Here is a 19622-nt window from a genome sequence, read left to right as displayed (position 1 = left end):
ACTTAATGAGGTGAAAATAAACCACTCAGACAACTTAGACAAACTTTAATGATCTAAAAGGGAAATTGTTTGAAATCTGGGTACAATTTATCACCATTTATAAATATTAGCTGCTCGAGCCAATATAAAGTGTAGTATTCAGTACTGTAAGTATTTCAAACTTCCATGTTTACAGAAAGCTTGCTGATAAATATTTTAGCGACTTGTATTTAAAACATGTTAGAAGTGCGGCACAGTGTTTGTCCACCAGGTGGCGGCAAAGCAGCACTTTAACTCTGCTTGTCTTCAAGCAGCAAACTGGGACAAAAGCAACATGACATGAAAAGGCTTGCTCAGTCCCCCCCACTCCACTCGTGGACGCTCCTCGTGGACACTTCAGTCCGTCACGACCCCGCCCCCACTCCCTCAAGGGTCACGCATCCCCACTGGGTGGCGTCGCGCGCTCCCGCTCGGTGGTGGCCGCGCGCCGTGGGTCCGGAGCAAGACGCGCGTCCACGCACCGTGGATCCACACACAGGCGAGATTACTCCTGGATCGAACCGGATCGGGACACCCTCGCGTGCTCGTACGGCGTGTTTTTTGGGTCTGGTCGTGCGTGTACACCCCCACGCCGCACCGAGCATGTTCCCATCCCCGCCTTTGTCTCACGCGAGACGGGACCGCTGAGACCAACTTTGGCCTTAAAACGCGTGGAGGCTGCGTTTATTTCAACTTTTTTATTTTGGTAGTTTTTCTTCTTGCTTGTTTTTAAGCCGCCGAGCAGGGATGTCTTCTTCTCGCGTGGATTACATCGCGCCGTGGTGGACTTACTGGCTGCACAATTTCCCCCACATCAACCTGCGGTTCCAGCCCGTGGACAACGTCTTCCAGCCCGAGGACGAGAACTACCAGCAGGTCGGTATCGATTAGGACACTACATTAGGTACACCGGAGGTAGGCTGTCCCTAATATTTAATATTTGGACTCGAACCAAGGGGGCCAACACATTAGGAACAATAATAAGCACCATGCCAATCAATCACTAATCACATAATTATCATCAATTAATAACTAATATCTCCCATTGTAGAAGCTTTTGGTGTACCTAATGTTGTGGCCGAGCTGGTCTAAGTGAGGAACATGATTATTGATGCATAAAGTTGAGAGTACAGTAGAACTTCACTTCATTCAAACACAAACATGTCTATTTATTTTCTTATTTTTAATTGTTTTTATATTTATGAAAACCATGTTAGTATTTTTTTTTTGCATTTGACCCACTTTGAACTATATGACAGTAAATATATGCATGTATTTTTGCATTTATTTTTCATTACTATTTTTTTTTTAAATACATATTTATTATACTCTACAGAACATTTAACACTTTATTTAATATAAAAACCATGTGAAACTGACAATGCATTTATATATTTTTTTATATTCTAATTTGTATTTATTAGATGTTTCTCTATTCTTACTATAATTTCATATATTTTATTATTTGTTAGAAATATAAAAAAAAAATAAAAAAATTCTGTATACGTAAAACTTTTTTATAATATTTTATTCGTCATAAAAACCACCATGTTACGCAAGGTAAATCTATGCATTTATTTGTGGATTTTTATTTCATTACTATTACATTATCTTTAATATGTATCATTAATGTTTTATTAATTTTATTTTTATAGACTCTACAGAACATTCAACACATTCTATTTAATATAAAAACACGTGAAACTGACATTACATTTATATATTTTTTATTCTAGTTGTGTGTATATTTATTAGATTTTTCTCTATTCTTACACTAATTTGAAATATTTTATTATTTCTTACCATTTTTTTTTTTTAATTCCTATAGACGTAAAACTTTTTAATAACACTATATGTCATAAAAACCACTATGTGACACAAGGTAAATCTATGCATTTATTTGTGTATTTTTATTTCATTACTATTACATTATCTTTAATATGTATCATTGTTTTATTAATTTTATTTTTAAAGACTCTACAGAACATTCAACACATTCTATTTAATATAAAAACACGTGAAACTGACATTACATTTATATATTTTTTATTCTAGTTGTGTGTATATTTATTAGATTTTTCTCTATTCTTACTCTAATTTGAAATAGTTTATTATTATTTCTTAGAATTTTTTATTTTTTTTAAATTCCTATAGACGTAAAACTTTTTAATAAGACTTTATATGTCATAAAAACCACTATGTGACACAAGTTAAATCTATGCATTTATTTGTGGATTTTTATTTTACGACTATTATATTATCTTTAATATGTATCGTTAATGTTTTATTAATTTTATTTTTATAGACTCTACAGAACATTTAACACATTTGATCTAATATAAAAACACGTAAAACTGACACATTGCATTTATATATTTTTTTATTCTAGTTGTGTGTATATTAAGATTTTTCTCTATTCTTACTCTAATTTGAAATATTTTATTATTATTTCTTAGAATTATTATTATTTTTTAATTCCTATAGACGTAAAACTTTTTTATAACACTTTATATGTCATAAAAACCACTATGTGACACAAGATAAATCTATGCATTTATTTGTGGATTTTTAATTCATTACTATTATATTATCTTTAATATGTATCAATAATGTTTTATTATTTTTATTTTTATAGACTCTACAGAACATTTAACACTTTATTTAATACAAAAAACACGTAAAACTGACAATGTATTTATATATATATTTTTTAATTCTAATATATATATTAGATTTTTCTCTATTCTTACTCTAGCTTTATATATTTTATTATTTGTTTGAATTATTATTATTATTATTATTTTTAAATTCCTATATACGTAAAACATTTTCATAACACTTTATTAGTCATAAAAACCATTATGTGACAAGGTAAATCTACGCATTTATTTGTGGATTTTTATTTCATTACTATTATATTATCTTTAATATGTATCATTAATAGTGTTTTATTAATTTTATTTTTATAGACTCTACAGAACATTCAACACATTTTATTTGATATAAAAACATGTAAAACTGACATTACATTTATATATGTTTTTATTGTAGTTGTGTGTATATTTATGAGATTTTTCTCGATTTTTACTCTAATTTGAAATATTTTATTATTATTTCTTAGAATAATTATTATTTTTTAAATTCCTATCGACGTAAAACTTTTTATAACACTTTATTCGGCATAAAAACCACTATGTGACACCAGGTAAATCTATGCATTTATTTGTGGATTCTATTTCATTACTATTATATTATCTTTAATATGTATCATTAATAATGTTTTATTAATTTTATTTGTATACACTCTACTGAACACTTGACACATTTTATTTGATATAAAAACACGTAAAAATTACACATTGAATTTATATATTTTTTATTCCAGTTGTGTGTATATTTATTAGATTTTTCTCTATTCTTACTATAATTGTATATATTTTATTATTATTATTTGTTAGAAATATTTAAAAAAAAAAAAATTCCTATATACGTAAAACTTTTTTATAACATTTTATTCGTCATAAAAACGACTATGTGACACAAGATAAATCTATGCATTTATTTGTGGATTTTTATTTCATTACTATTATATTATCTTTAATTTGTATCATTAATGTTTTATTAATTTTATTTTTATAGACTCTACACAACATTCAACACATTCTATTTAATATAAAAACACGTAAAACTGACATTACATTTATATATTTTTTTTTCTAGTTGGGTGTATATTTATTAGATTTTTCTGTATTCTTTCTCTAATTTGAAATATGTTATTATTATTTCTTAGAATTATTATTTTTTTAATTCCTATAGACGTAAAACTTTTTTTATAACACTTTATATGTCATAAAAACCACTATGTGACACAAGGTAAATCTATGCATTTATTTGTGGATTTTTATTTCATTAATATTATATTATCTTTAATATGTATTGTTAATAATGTTTTATTATTTTTATTTTTATAGACTCTACAGAACATTTAACACATTTTATTTAATATAAAAACATGTAAAACTGACACATTGCATTTATATTTTTTATTCTAGTTGTATGTATATTTATTCGATTTTTCTCTATGCTTACTCTAATTTGATTTATTTTATTATTATTTCTTAGAATTATTATTGTTATTATTTGTATTCCTATATACATAAAACCTTTTTATAACACTTTAGTGGTCATAAAAAACACTATGTGACACAAGGTAAATCTATGCATTTATTTGTGGATTATTATTTAATTACTATTATATTATCTTTAATATATATCATTACAAATGTTTCATACATTTTATTTTTATAGACTCGACAGAACATTTAACACATTTTATTTAATATAAAAACACGTAAAACTGACGCATTGCATTTATTTATTTTTTTCTAGTTATGTGTATATTTATTAGATTTTTCTCTATTCTTACGCTAATTTTATATATTTTATTATTATTTCTTAGAATTTTTATTTTTATTCCTATATACGTCAAACGTTTTTATAACACTTTATTCGTCATAAAAAATACTATGTTACGCAAGGTAAATCTATGCATTTATTTGTGGATTTTCATTTAATTACTATTATATTATTTTTAACATGTATCATTAATAATCTTTTATTAATTTTATTTTAGTAGCTTGTACAGAACATTTAACACATTTTATTTAATATAAAAACCACATAAAACTGACACATTGCATTTATATATTTTTTATTCTAGTTGCGTGTATATTCATTAGATATGTCCCTATTCTTACCCTAATTTTATTATTATTTATTCAAATGTTTCTTTTTTTTTTTAATTCCTATACACGTAAAGCATACGGAACATTTATTTTAACACTTTATTCGTCATAAAAAACCACTATGCAACGCAAGGTAAATCTATGGATTTATTTGTGGATTTTTATTTCATTACTATTATATTATTTTTAAACAAGTATCATTAGTAATATTTTATTTTAGTAAACATTTAACACTTTTTTTTCAATAGAAAAAAACACTTAAAACTATGTGACACATTTATATTTATTTACTCTAGTTGTGCGTATATTTATTAGATCCTTTCCCTGTTGTTACTCCAATTTCATATGTTTTATCAATATTTATTACAAAATATTCATATATTTTTTTTCCAATTCTTAGTTTTATATAGTATTCCAGAACTTTTTTTACACTTGATTCCGTTGTGAAAACCACTTAGAACTATCACAAGATAAATCAATGCATTTATTTTTGGATTTTTATTTCATTACTGTTATATTACTTGTAATATGTATCATTAATAATGTTTTTTTTTGTTTTATTTTAGTCGCGTGTACAAAGCATTTAACACTTTTTATTTAATATAAAAACCACGTAAAACTGACACAATGCATTTATATATTATTTTATTCTACTTGCGTGTATATTTATTGGATTTTTGTCTATTCTTATTCTCATTTTATTATTATTTTATCAGTTTCTTTTTTTTAAATTCTTATACACGTAAAGTATACAGAACATTTATTTTAACACTTTATTCGTCATAAAAACCACTAAGCGACGCAAAGTAAATTTATGGATTTATTTGTGTATTTTTATTTCAATTCTATTATATTATTTTGAATATGTATCATTGATAATGTTTTATTTTAGTTTTATTTTAGTAGCTTGTACACAACTTTTAACACTTTTATTCAATATAAAAAACCACTTAAAACTATGTGACACAACGCATTTATATTTATTTAGCTGTGCGTATATTTATTATATATATATATATTTTTTTCCTGTTACTCCAATTTCATATATTTTATTAATATTTATTATAATTTTTCAGAGTTTTTTTTTTTTTTTATTGTTATTTTTATAAAGTATACAGAACTTTTTTTTACACTTGATTCCGTTGTGAAAACCACTTAGAACTATGCGACACAAGGTATATCAATGCATTTTTTGTGTATTTTTATTGTATTACTATTATATTATGTATATGTATATTATTGCATGTGTTTATTTATATAAGTATTTTTTATTATTTTTAATATATATTATTAATCTTTAAAAAAAAATTAGTAGACTACACAGAACATTTACATTTAAAACCATGTGACACAATGCATTTACATTTATTTTCTAGTTGTGTGTATATCAATAATAATAATAAAAATAATACATTTAATTTGTATAACACTTTACATTTGTCAATCTCAAAGTGCTACAGAGTTTAAAAGGATACAAAAGTAGTTTAAAAACACATAAAACATCTTAAAAATTAAATAAATAAATACAAAATATTATAATTGTATATATACATTGTATATATTTGATCAATATTTATTTAAAAAAAAAAAATATATATATATATATTTTTTTTTTTTCTTCATTTTTAAACAAATATTACTGCATTTGCCTATAGCACCGTGTGTAATCCTTGCCTAACGTTACAAGTCAAATAAATACTTCTTATATTATCTGCATGTGTATTATTACTCTGGAATGTCTCTAAATGGCCCGAATAAGACCACCAATGTCTGACTTAATTGGCCGATAACGAGGCCCGCAATTGGCGACACGTACAATATCATTTATACAGTGCGACGTGTTGTAAAGTGCATGTGACCGCCATTTGTCAGCGTATTGTTTTGTTTCCACGACTGCGACTCCGGTGTGCGCTGACCTAATAGCTCATCATTTCATTAAAGAGGCGGAGTCACATGACCGACTGGAGCACTCCTGATTGGCCCGGCGGACTTGTTGTGTGCACCAAAATCCTTGAATGGGATGGAATGTGTGTGTGTGTGTGTGTGTGTGTTGGGGGGAAAAAGGACATCATGTGTAGGTCAGCAGGTTGGACCTCATCTGACTTCCCTTTCCTGCGTCCATATTTGGCAGCTGTACCTAATCTTGTGTCCCATCAGGGTATATGTTCTCCCTAGCTCGAGTTGCAATAATGCTAACAACACGCACGTTTAACGGTTTGCGAGGGGTCGAAGTGGTGACTTAAGAATACGGAATTAGATTTTAGAACTTTGTCCCCGCGTGTCCGTAGAAGACGGCGATAAATGTTTGACGAGCGTCGGAAAACACGGCTAGGCCTTTAAAGCTGGCGCCATCCTTTATGTGCCGACTTGTCGATCGTAACATAATTGTATTATTTACCAGGCAGGAAGCGAGCCGGTTTACGAAAAAGCAAAAAAAAAAAGTATTTTCCTAATTTTGAATGAGGAAGTAGCTTGCTAGCTAGCTAACTTTTTTTATATACAGGTAAAAGCCAGTAAATTAGAATATTTTGGAAAAACTTGATTTATTTCAGTAATTGCATTCAAAAGGTGTAACTTGTACATTATATTTATTCATTGCACACAGACTGATGCATTCAAATGTTTATTTCATTTAATTTTGATGATTTGAAGTGGCAACAAATGAAAATCCAAAATTCCGTGTGTCACAAAATTAGAATATTACTTAAGGCTAATACAAAAAAGGGATTTTTAGAAATGTCGGCCAACTGAAAAGTATGAAAATGAAAAATATGAGCATGTACAATACTCAATACTTGGTTGGAGCTCCTTTTGCCTCAATTACTGCGTTAATGCGGCGTGGCATGGAGTCGATGAGTTTCTGGCACTGCTCAGGTGTTATGAGAGCCCAGGTTGCTCTGATAGTGGCCTTCAACTCTTCTGCGTTTTTGGGTCTGGCATTCTGCATCTTCCTTTTCACAATACCCCACAGATTTTCTATGGGGCTAAGGTCAGGGGAGTTGGCGGGCCAATTTAGAACAGAAATACCATGGTCCGTAAACCAGGCACGGGTAGATTTTGCGCTGTGTGCAGGCGCCAAGTCCTGTTGGAACTTGAAATCTCCATCTCCATAGAGCAGGTCAGCAGCAGGAAGCATGAAGTGCTCTAAAACTTGCTGGTAGACGGCTGCGTTGACCCTGGATCTCAGGAAACAGAGTGGACCGACACCAGCAGATGACATGGCACCCCAAACCATCACTGATGGTGGAAACTTTACACTAGACTTCAGGCAACGTGGATCCTGTGCCTCTCCTGTCTTCCTCCAGACTCTGGGACCTCGATTTCCAAAGGAAATGCAAAATTTGCATGGTTGGGTGATGGTTTGGGGTGCCATGTCATCTGCTGGTGTCGGTCCACTCTGTTTCCTGAGATCCAGGGTCAACTACCAGCAAGTTTTAGAGCACTTCATGCTTCCTGCTGCTGACCTGCTCTATGGAGATGGGGATTTCAAGTTCCAACAGGACTTGGCGCCTGCACACAGCGCAAAATCTACCCGTGCCTGGTTTACGGACCATGGTATTTCTGTTCTAAATTGGCCCGCCAACTCCCCTGACCTTAGCCCCATAGAAAATCTGTGGGGTATTGTGAAAAGGAAGATGCAGAATGCCAGACCCAAAAACGCAGAAGAGTTGAAGGCCACTATCAGAGCAACCTGGGCTCTCATAACACCTGAGCAGTGCCAGAAACTCATCGACTCCATGCCACGCCGCATTAACGCAGTAATTGAGGCAAAAGGAGCTCCAACCAAGTATTGAGTATTGTACATGCTCATATTTTTCATTTTCATACTTTTCAGTTGGCCAACATTTCTAAAAATCCCTTTTTTGTATTAGCCTTAAGTAATATTCTAATTTTGTGACACACGGAATTTTGGATTTTCATTTGTTGCCACTTCAAATCATCAAAATTAAATGAAATAAACATTTGAATGCATCAGTCTGTGTGCAATGAATAAATATAATGTACAAGTTACACCTTTTGAATGCAATTACTGAAATAAATCAAGTTTTTCAAAATATTCTAATTTACTGGCTTTTACCTGTATATATAGTTGAGCTTTGCTAGCGGTAAAGTTGCATGTTATTATGCAAAAACAACATATTTTTGGGGAAAATATCTTGATTAAGACAGGGTTTTATTCATTTTTATTTTCACTCGTATCAGCCTTCATGAACCAGGAAAGTTGCTAACAAGCTAACACATGTTAGCTTGTTTTTCTCACTTTTTTAACAGTTAAGCCACGATAGAAGTAAATGTATATCTTAACTGGATGAGGCCATTCCTGGAGGAATTGCGTGTGAACGCTCCAATGCTGAAGTTGAACTGAAATGCTGACAGAATGTTGTTTGAATGTAAGAATAGTTCGAAATGGTTTGAATGTTGAAGAGTTTGAATATCCAGGAAACCCGGAATTTGGTTTGGAGCTTGAGAAAGTGTTAGTTTGAATGTCTAGGATGAGTGGAATGTGTTGATGTTGGAATGGTTTGAATGGGTTGAAAAATGTGCAACTTGGAAAAATGTCCCACTCATTTCAATGGGTACTTCCTGGAATTTTGGGAAAAGCGGGATTAAAAAAAAAAAAAAAAAAGATAATGAGCTGAATCGGTTGGATGTTGGAATTGTTTAAATCGGTCAAGAAATTTTGAAGTAGTAACAGTTGTTTAATTGAGAAATTGTGTTATGGAATTCCTGGAATTTCGGGAAAACCTGGAATGTTTCTAGTTCTTAAACCAACTTGTTTTTTTGTCCTGATGGTGGAACAGTTGAAATGGGATGGAAAAAAGGAAAAGGAGTACCAGTAGTCAAACGAAAAAGGTTGGAATTAAGGTAAAAAAAAAAAAAAAGGAATTCCTGGAAATTTGTTGAACGTGGAAAAATTATATTTTGAATGTCTAGGATGAGTTGAAGGTGGAATGGTTTGAATCGGTTGAAAAATGTGGGAGTTGTGCAATTTGGAAAAATGTCCAATAGGAACTTCCTGGAAATTTGGGAATTTTGGGAAAAGCGGGATTTTTTTTTTAAATGATAATGAGCTGAATCGGTTGGATGTTGGAATTGTTTAAATCGGCCAAGAAATGTTGAAATAGTAATAGTTTTTTAATTGAGATATTGTATTGTGGAATTCCTGGAATTTCGGGAAAACCTGGAAGGTTTCTTGTTCTTAAACCAACTTGTTTTTTTTGTCCTGATGGTGGAACAGTTGAAATGGGATGAAAAAGGAAAAGGAGTAGTCAAACGAAAAAGGTTGGAAAAAGGGTTCCAAAAAAAAAAAAAAAAAAAGGGATTCCTGGAAATTTGTTGAAGGTGAAAAAATGTTATTTTGAGTGTCTAGGATGAGTGGAATGTGTTGATGTTGGAATGGTTTAAATAGGTTGAAAAATGTGCAACTTGGAAAAATTTCCTATTCATTTCAATGGGAACTTCCTGGAAATTTGGGAATTTTGGGAAAAGCAAGATTTTTTTGAAAATGATAATGAGCTGAATCGGTTGGATGTTGGAATTGTTTAAATCGGTCAAGGAATGTTGAAATAGTAACCGTTTTTTAATTGAGATATTGTATTGTGGAATTCCTGGAATTTCGGGAAAACCTGGAAGGTTTCTAGTTCTTAAACCAACTTGTTTTTTTGTCCTGATGGTGGAACAGTTGAAATGTGATGAAAAAAGGAAAAGGAGTAGTCAAACGAAAAAGGTTGGAAAAAGGGTTCCAAAAAAAAAAAAAAAAAAGGGATTCCTGGAAATTTGTTGAAGGTGAAATTGTTTTTATTTTGAGTGTCTAGGATGAGTGGAATGTGTTGATGTTGGAATGGTTTGAATAGGTTGAAAAATGTGCAACTTGGGAAAATGTCCCATTCATTTCAATGGGAACTTCCTGGAAATGTGGAAATTTTGGGAAAAGCGGGATTTGTTTTGAAAATGATAATGAGCTGAATTGGTTGGATGTTGGAATTGTTTAAATCGGTCAAGAAATGTTGAAGTAGTAACAGTTTTTAATTGAGAAATTGTATTATGGAATTTCGGGAAAACCTGGAATGTTTGTAGTTCTTAAACCAACTTGGTTTTTTGTCCTGATGGTGGAACAGTTGAAATGGGATGAAAAAAGGAAAAGGAGGAGTCAAACGAAAAAGGTTGGAAATAGGGTAAAAAAAAAAGGAATTCCTGGAAATTTGTTGAACGCGGAAAACATTTATTTTGAATGTCTAGGATGAGTGCAATGTGTTGAAGGTGGAATGGTTTGAATCGGTTGAAAAATGTAGGAGTTGTGCAATTTGGAAAAATGTCCCATTCATTACAATAGGAACTTCCTGGAAATTTGGGGAAAAGCAGGATTTTTTTGAAAATTATAAAGAGCTGAATTGGGTGGATGTTGGAATTGTTTAAATCGGTCAAGAAATGTTGAAGTAGTAACATTTTTTAATTGAGAAATTGTATGGCGGAATTCCTGGAATTTCGGGAAAACCTGTAATGTTTCTAGTTCTTAAACCGTCTTGGTTTTTTGTTCTGATGGTGGAAGAGTTGAAATGGGATGAAAAAAGGAAAAGGAGTAGTCAAACGAAAAAGTTTGGACATAGGTTTAAAAAAAACAACCCAGGAATTCCTGGAAATGTATTGAACGTGGAAACATTGTATTTGGAATGTCTTGCATAAGTTGAATGTGTTGAAGGTTGAATGGTTTGAATTGGTTGAAAAATGTGGGGGTTGTGCAATTTGGAAAAATGTTCCATTCATTTCAATGGGAACTTCCTGGAAATTTGGGAATTTTGGGAAAAGCGGGATTTAAAAAAAATAATGATAATGAGCTGAATCGGTTGGATGTTGGAATTGTTTAAATCGGTCAAGAAATGTTGAAGTATTAACAGTTTTTAATTGAGAAGTTGTATTATGGAATTTCGGGAAAACCTGGAATGTTTGTAGTTCTTAAACCAACTTAGTTTTTTGTCCTGATGGTGGAACAGTTGAAATGGGATGAAAAAAGGAAAAGGAGGAGTCAAACGAAAAAGGTTGGAAATAGGGTAAAAAAAAAAGGAATTCCTGGAAATTTGTTGAACGCGGAAAAAATGTATTTTGAATGTCTAGGATGAGTGGAATGTGTTGAAGGTGGAATGGTTTGAATCGGTTGAAAAATGTGGGAGTTGTGCAATTTGGAAAAATGTCCCATTCATTACAATAGGAACTTCCTGGAAATTTGGGGAAAAGCAGGATTTTTTTGAAAATTATAATGAGCTGAATTGGTTGGATGTTGGAATTGTTTAAATCGGTCAAGAAATGTTGAAGTAGTAACAGTTTTTTAATTGAGAAATTGTATGGCGGAATTCCTGGAATTTCGGAAAAACCTGTAATGTTTCTAGTTCTTAAACCATCTTGGTTTTTTGTCCTGATGGTGGAACAGTTGAAATGGGATGAAAAAAGGAAAAGGAGTAGTCAAACGAAAAAGTTTGGACATAGGGTTAAAAAAAACAACCCAGGAATTCCTGGAAATGTATTGAACGTGGAAACATTTTATTTTGAATGTCTAGCATAAGTTGAATGTGTTGAAGGTTGAATGGTTTGAATCGGTTGAAAAATGTGGGAGTTGTGCAATTTGGAAAAATGTTCCATTCATTTCAATGGGAACTTCCTGGAAATTTGGGAATTTTGGGAAAAGCGGGATTTAAAAAAAATAATGATAATGAGCTGAATCGGTTGGATGTTGGAATTGTTTAAATCGGTCAAAAAATGTTGAATTAGTAACCGTTTTTTAATTGAGAAATTGTATTATGGAATTCCTGGAATATCGGGAAAACCTGGAATGTTTCTAGTTCTTAAACCAACTTGGTTTTTTGTCCTGATGGTGGAACAGTTGAAATGGGATGGAAAAAGGAAAAGGAGTAGTCAAACGAAAAAGTTTGGACATAGGGTTAAAAAAAACAACCCAGGAATTCCTGGAAATGTATTGAACGTGGAAACATTTTATTTTGAATGTCTAGCATAAGTTGAATGTGTTGAAGGTTGAATGGTTTGAATCGGTTGAAAAATGTGGGAGTTGTGCAATTTGGAAACATGTTTCATTCATTTCAATGAGAACTTCCTGGAAATGTGTGAATTTTGGGAAAAGCGGGATTTAAAAAAAATAATGATAATGAGCTGAATCAGTTGGATGTTGGAATTGTTTAAATCGGTCAAGAAATGTTGAAGTAGTAACCGTTTTTTAATTGAGATATTGTATTGTGGAATTCCTGGAATTTCGGGAAAACCTGGAAGGTATGTAGTTCTTAAACCAACTTGTTTTTTTGTCCTGATGGTGGAACAGTTGAAATGGGATGAAAAAAGGAAAAGGAGTAGTCAAAAGAAAAAGGTTGGAAATAGGGTTACAAAAAAACCAAAACAGGAATTCCTGGAAATGTGTTGAATGTGGAAAAATGTCATTTTGAATGTCTAGGATGAGTTGAATGTGTTTGAATCGGTTGAAAAATGTGGGAGTTGTGCAATTTGGAAAAATTTCCCATTCATTTAAATGGGAAATTTTAAACGGGAATTTTTTCAAAAATAGTAAAAAAAATATATATAAATAAAAAAAACCTTGAATGAGTTGAAATGGTTGGTGTTGATATTTGTCAAATGTTGGAAGTAGTAACATGTTGAATTGAAAAAAGGTATTACAGAATTACTGGAATTTTGAGAAAACCTGGAATTTTTCCAGTTAAAAATTTTGTTGTTGTCCTAATTAAGAGGAATATTTTGATGGTGGAATGGTTGAAATGCGTTAAAAATATGGAAGGTGTAGTCGCCAGAAAAAAGGTTGGAAATAGGGCTTTGGAAAACCAGGAATTCTGGAAAATCCTGGAATTTGTTTTAACTTAGAAAAAGGGTACTTTGAGGAATGTATTGAAGGTGGAATGGTTTGAATGGGTTAAAAAATGTGGAAATGGTGACAGTTTGATAAATGGCCAATTCATTTTGAATGTCCCGGAAAACCTGGAATTCTGGGAAATCCTGCAATTCCCGAATAGGCTGCAAAGTTTGAAGTTGGAACGGTTTGAATCCGATTAAATTTTTTTATTTTCACTCCTTTTCATTGAGCCAGGAAAGTTGCTAATTAGCTAACATATATATGGCGGACCTTTGTTATTTTTACCACTTTTTAGCAGTTAATCCATGGTGGAAGTGAAGTTACGTCTCAACAACAAGTTAGCAAGTAAAGTGACGCAAAAACAAAACATTTTGTGGATGATTTCCATCACAACATTGTTTTATTCATTTGTTTTCATCATTTATCAACCAGGAAAGTCGCTAACTAGCTAACAAATACGACAGAAACCACGTTGTTTTCTTCCTTTTTGTTAACAATTAAGCCTTGGTGGAGGTAAAGTTTTGTTTACTAACTGGTTAGTAAGCAGGGTTACGCAAAAACAATGTAATATTTGTGTAAGATATTGATAAAGATAGTTTTATTCACTGAATTTTCAGTTATATCATCTAAGAACAAGGAAGTAGCTAGCTGAAAAATATGGGAAATCTCAATTGTTTTTCCCATTTTTGTTAATAGTTGATCCTCATTGGAGGTAAAGTTTTGTTTACTAGCTGGTTAGCGAGCAGGGTTACGCAAAAACAACTTAGCTATTGCAGAGGATTTCACTTTAGATGTCATTTTATTCATTTATTTTCACTCGTATTATTCTTCACGAACCAGGAAATTTGCTAACTGGCTAACAAATATGGCGGCTCTCCATTTGTTTGCCCCCTTTTTGTTAACAGTTGAGGCTTGGTGGAGGTAAAGTTTTTTACTAACTGGTTAGCAAGCAGGGTTACGCAAAAACAATGAAATATTTGTGAAAGATCTTGATAAAGACACAGTTTTATTCACTGATTTTTCCCTTATATAATTTTCTTAGAACCAGGAAGTACTAGCTAGCTAACAAATATGGCGGATCTCCGATGCTTTCCCCCATATTTTTTTCACAACTGTTACGCAAAAACAACTTAGCTTTTGTGGAGAATTTCAATTTAGACATCGTTTTATTCACTAATTTTCCATGAAGGCAACCACAAAGAACCAGGAAGTACTAGCTAGCTAACAAATATGGCGGATCTCCGATGTTTTTCCCCATATTTTTTTCACAACTGTTACGGAAAAACATCTTAGATTTTTGCGAAGGATTTCAATTTAGACGTTGTTTTATTCATTTATTTTCACTCGTATTATTCTTCACGAACCAGGAAATTTGCTAACTAGCTAACAAATATGGCGGCTCTCCATTGTTTTCCCCATTTTTGTTAACAGTTGAGGCTTGTTGGAGGTCAAGTTTTTTACTAACTGGTTAGAAAACAGGGTTACGCAAAAACAATGAAATATTTGTGGACGATCTTGATAAAGACAGTTTTATTCCCTGATTTTTCCCTTACATACTTTTCTAAGAACCAGGAAGTACTAGCTAGCTAACAAATATGGCGGATCTCCGATGTTTTTCCCCATATTTTTTTCACAACTGTTACGCAAAAACATCTTCGATTTTTGCGGAGGATTTCAATTTAGATGTCGTTTTATTCATTTATTTTCACCCGTATTATTTTTCATCAACCAGAGAAGACGCTAACTAGCTAACAAATACGCATAAACAATGTAATATTTGTGGACGATCTTGATAAAGACACAGTTTTATTCACTGATTTTTCCCTTACATACTTTTCTAAGAACCAGGAAGTACTAGCTAGCTAACAAATATGGTGGCTCTCCGATGTTTTTCCCCATATTTTTTTCACAACTGTTACGCAAAAACATCGTAGATTTTTGCGGAGGATTTCAATTTAGATGTCGTTTTATTCATTTATTTTCACTCGTATTAGTCTTCACGAACCAGGAAATTTGCTAACTGGCTAACAAATATGGCGGCTCTCCATTGTTTTACCCCCTTTTTGTTAACAGTTGAGGCTTGTTGGAGGTTAAGTTTTTTACTAACTGGTTAGAAAACAGGGTTACACAAAAACAATATAATATTTGTGGACGATCTTGATAAAGACACAGTTTTATTCCCTGATTTTTCCCTTACATACTTTTCTAAGAACCAGGAAGTACTAGCTAGCTAACAAATATGGCGGATCTCCGATGTTTTTCCCCATATTTTTTTTTCACAACTGTTACGCAAAAACATCGTAGATTTTTGCGGAGGATTTCAATTTAGATGTCGTTTTATTCATTTATTTTCACTCGTATTATTTTTCATGAACCAGAGAAGAAGCTAACTAGCTAACAAATACGCATAAACAATATAATATTTGTGGACGATCTTGATAAAGACAGTTTTATTCCCTGATTTTTCCCTTACATACTTTTCTAAGAACCAGGAAGTACTAGCTAGCTAACAAATATGGCGGATCTCCGATATTTTTCCCCATATTTTTTTCACAACTGTTACGCAAAAACATCTTAGATTTTTGCGGAGGATTTCAATTTAGACGTTTTATTCATTTATTTTCACTCGTATTATTCTTCACGAACCAGGAAATTTGCTAACTAGCTAACAAATATGGCCGCTCTCCATTGTTTTCCCCCTTTTTGTTAACAGTTGAGGCTTGTTGGAGGTCAAGTTTTTTACTAACTGGTTAGAAAACAGGGTTACGCAAAAACAATGAAATATTTGTGGACGATCTTGATAAAGACACAGTTTTATTCCCTGATTTTTCCCTTACATACTTTTCTAAGAACCAGGAAGTACTAGCTAGCTAACAAATATGGCGGATCTCCGATGTTTTTCCCCATATTTTTTTTCACAACTGTTACGCAAAAACATCGTAGATTTTTGCGGAGGATTTCAATTTAGACGTTGTTTTATTAATTTATTTTCACTCGTATTAGTCTTCACGAACCAGGAAATTTGCTAACTAGCTAACAAATATGGCGGCTCTCCATTGTTTTCCCCCCTTTTTGTTAACAGTTGAGGCTTGTTGGAGGTCAAGTTTTTTACTAACTGGTTAGAAAACAGGGTTACACAAAAACAATGAAATATTTCTGGACGATCTTGATAAAGACACAGTTTTATTCACAGATTTTTCCCTTACATACTTTTCTAAGAACCAGGAAGTACTAGTTAGCTAACAAATATGGCGGATCTCCGATGTTTTTCCCCATATTTTTTTTTCACAACTGTTATGCAAAACATCGTAGATATTTGCGGAGGATTTCAATTTAGACGTTGTTTTATTCATTTATTTTCACTCGTATTAGTCTTCACGAACCAGGAAATTTGCTAACTAGCTAACAAATATGGCGGCTCTCCATTGTTTTCCCCCTTTTTGTTAACAGTTGAGGCTTGTTGGAGGTCAAGTTTTTTACTAACTGGTTAGAAAACAGGGTTACACAAAAACAATGAAATATGTCTGGACGATCTTGATAAAGACACAGTTTTATTCACAGATTTTTCCCTTACATACTTTTCTAAGAACCAGGAAGTACTAGCTAGCTAACAAATATGGCGGATCTCCGATGTTTTTCCCCCATATTTTTTTTTCACAACTGTTACGCAAAAACATCGTAGATTTTTGCGGAGGATTTCAATTTAGACGTTGTTTTATTCATTTATTTTCACTCGTATTATTTTTCATGAACCAGAGAAGGCGCTAACTAGCTAACAAATACGCATAAACAATGTAATATTTGTGGACGATCTTGATAAAGACACAGTTTTATTCCCTGATTTTTCCCTTACATACTTTTCTAAGAACCAGGAAGTACTAGCTAGCTAACAAATATGGCGGATCTCCGATGTTTTTCCCCATATTTTTTTCACAACTGTTACGCAAAAACATCGTAGATTTTTGCGGAGGATTTCAATTTAGACGTTGTTTTATTCATTTATTTTCACTCATATTATTTTTCATGAACCAGAGAAGACGCTAACTAGCTAACAAATACGCATAAACAATGTAATATTTGTGGACGATCTTGATAAAGACACAGTTTTATTCCCTGATTTTTCCCTTACATACTTTTCTAAGAACCAGGAAGTACTAGCTAGCTAACAAATATGGCGGATTTCCGATGTTTTCCCCCATATTTTTTTTTCACAACTGTTACGCAAAAACATCGTAGATTTTTGCGGAGGATTTCAATTTAGACGTTGTTTTATTCATTTATTTTCACTCGTATTATTTTTCATGAACCAGAGAAGACGCTAACTAGCTAACAAATACGCATAAACAATGTAATATTTGTGGACGATCTTGATAAAGACACAGTTTTATTCACTGATTTTTCCCTTACATACTTTTCTAAGAACCAGGAAGTACTAGCTAGCTAACATATATGGCGGATCTCCGATGTTTTTCCCCATATTTTTTTTTCACAACTGTTACGCAAAAACATCGTAGATTTTTGCGGAGGATTTCAATTTAGACGTTGTTTTATTCATTTATTTTCACTCGTATTAGTCTTCACGAACCAGGAAATTTGCTAACTAGCTAACAAATATGGCGGCTCTCCATTGTTTTCCCCCTTTTTGTTAACAGTTGAGGCTTGTTGGAGGTCAAGTTTTTTACTAACTGGTTAGAAAACAGGGTTACACAAAAACAATGAAATATTTGTGGACGATCTTGATAAAGACACAGTTTTATTCCCTGATTTTTCCCTTACATAATTTTCTAAGAACCAGGAAGTACTAGCTAGCTAACAAATATGGCGGATCTCCGATGTTTTTCCCCATATTTGTTTTTCACAACTGTTACGCCAAAACATCGTAGATTTTTGCGGAGGATTTCATTTTAGATGTCGTTTTATTCATTTATTTTCACTCGTATTATTTTTCATGAACCAGAGAAGACGCTAACTAGCTAACAAATACGCATAAACAATGAAATATTTGTGGACGATCTTGATAAAGACACAGTTTTATTCACTGATTTTTCCCTTACATACTTTTCTAAGAACCAGGAAGTACTAGCTAGCTAACAAATATGGCGGATCTCCGATGTTTTTCCCCATATTTTTTTCACAACTGTTACGCAAAAACATCTTAGATTTTTGCGGAGGATTTCAATTTAGACGTTGTTTTATTCATTTATTTTCACTCGTATTAGTCTTCACGAACCAGGAAATTTGCTAACTAGCTAACAAATATGGCGGCTCTCCATTGTTTTACCCCCTTTTTGTTAACAGTTGAGGCTTGTTGGAGGTCAAGTTTTGTTTACTAACTGGTTAGCAAGCAGGGTTACGCAAAAACAATGTAATATTTGTGGACGATTTTGATAAAGACACAGTTTTATTCACTGATTTTTCCCTGATATAATTTTCTAAGAACCAGGAAGTACTAGCTAGCTAACAAATATGGCGGATATCCGATGTTTTTCCCCATATTTGTTTTTCACAACTGTTACGCCAAAAAATCGTAGATTTTTGCGGAGGATTTCATTTTAGATGTCGTTTTATTCATTTATTTTCACTCGTATTATTTTTCATGAACCAGAGAAGACGCTAACTAGCTAACAAATACGCATAAACAATGTAATATTTGTGGACAATCTTGATAAAGACACAGTTTTATTCACTGATTTTTCCCTTACATACTTTTCTAAGAACCAGGAAGTACTAGCTAGCTAACAAATATGGTGGCTCTCCGATGTTTTTCCCCATATTTTTTTCACAACTGTTACGCAAAAACATCGTAGATTTTTGCGGAGGATTTCAATTTAGATGTCGTTTTATTCATTTATTTTCACTCGTATTAGTCTTCACGAACCAGGAAATTTGCTAACTGGCTAACAAATATGGCGGCTCTCCATTGTTTTACCCCCTTTTTGTTAACAGTTGAGGCTTGTTGGAGGTTAAGTTTTTTACTAACTGGTTAGAAAACA

At 32.2% G+C, this 19622-nt stretch overlaps 1 protein-coding gene across 5 annotated transcripts in view; it reads left to right on the top strand.

Annotated features, from left to right (window-relative positions):
- The first annotated feature begins 303 nt into the window (after positions 1-303).
- The window catches only part of ttyh2 (tweety family member 2), a 225484-nt gene continuing 206165 nt past the window's right edge, over positions 304-19622 (top strand). For all 5 annotated transcript variants that reach the window (XM_061931875.1, XM_061931872.1, XM_061931874.1 and 2 more), the window contains exon 1: positions 304-894. In XM_061931875.1, coding sequence (XP_061787859.1) covers positions 766-894 — 129 coding nt within the window. In that variant the 5' untranslated portion in view covers positions 304-765. The remainder of the gene's footprint in view (positions 895-19622) is intronic.

This window comes from Nerophis lumbriciformis, linkage group LG39 (genome assembly GCF_033978685.3).
Source record: "Nerophis lumbriciformis linkage group LG39, RoL_Nlum_v2.1, whole genome shotgun sequence".
Lineage (NCBI taxonomy): Eukaryota > Metazoa > Chordata > Actinopteri > Syngnathiformes > Syngnathidae > Nerophis > Nerophis lumbriciformis.
The sequence above is the reverse complement of the archived record's forward strand: the minus strand, read 5'-3'. Positions and strand labels throughout refer to the sequence as shown.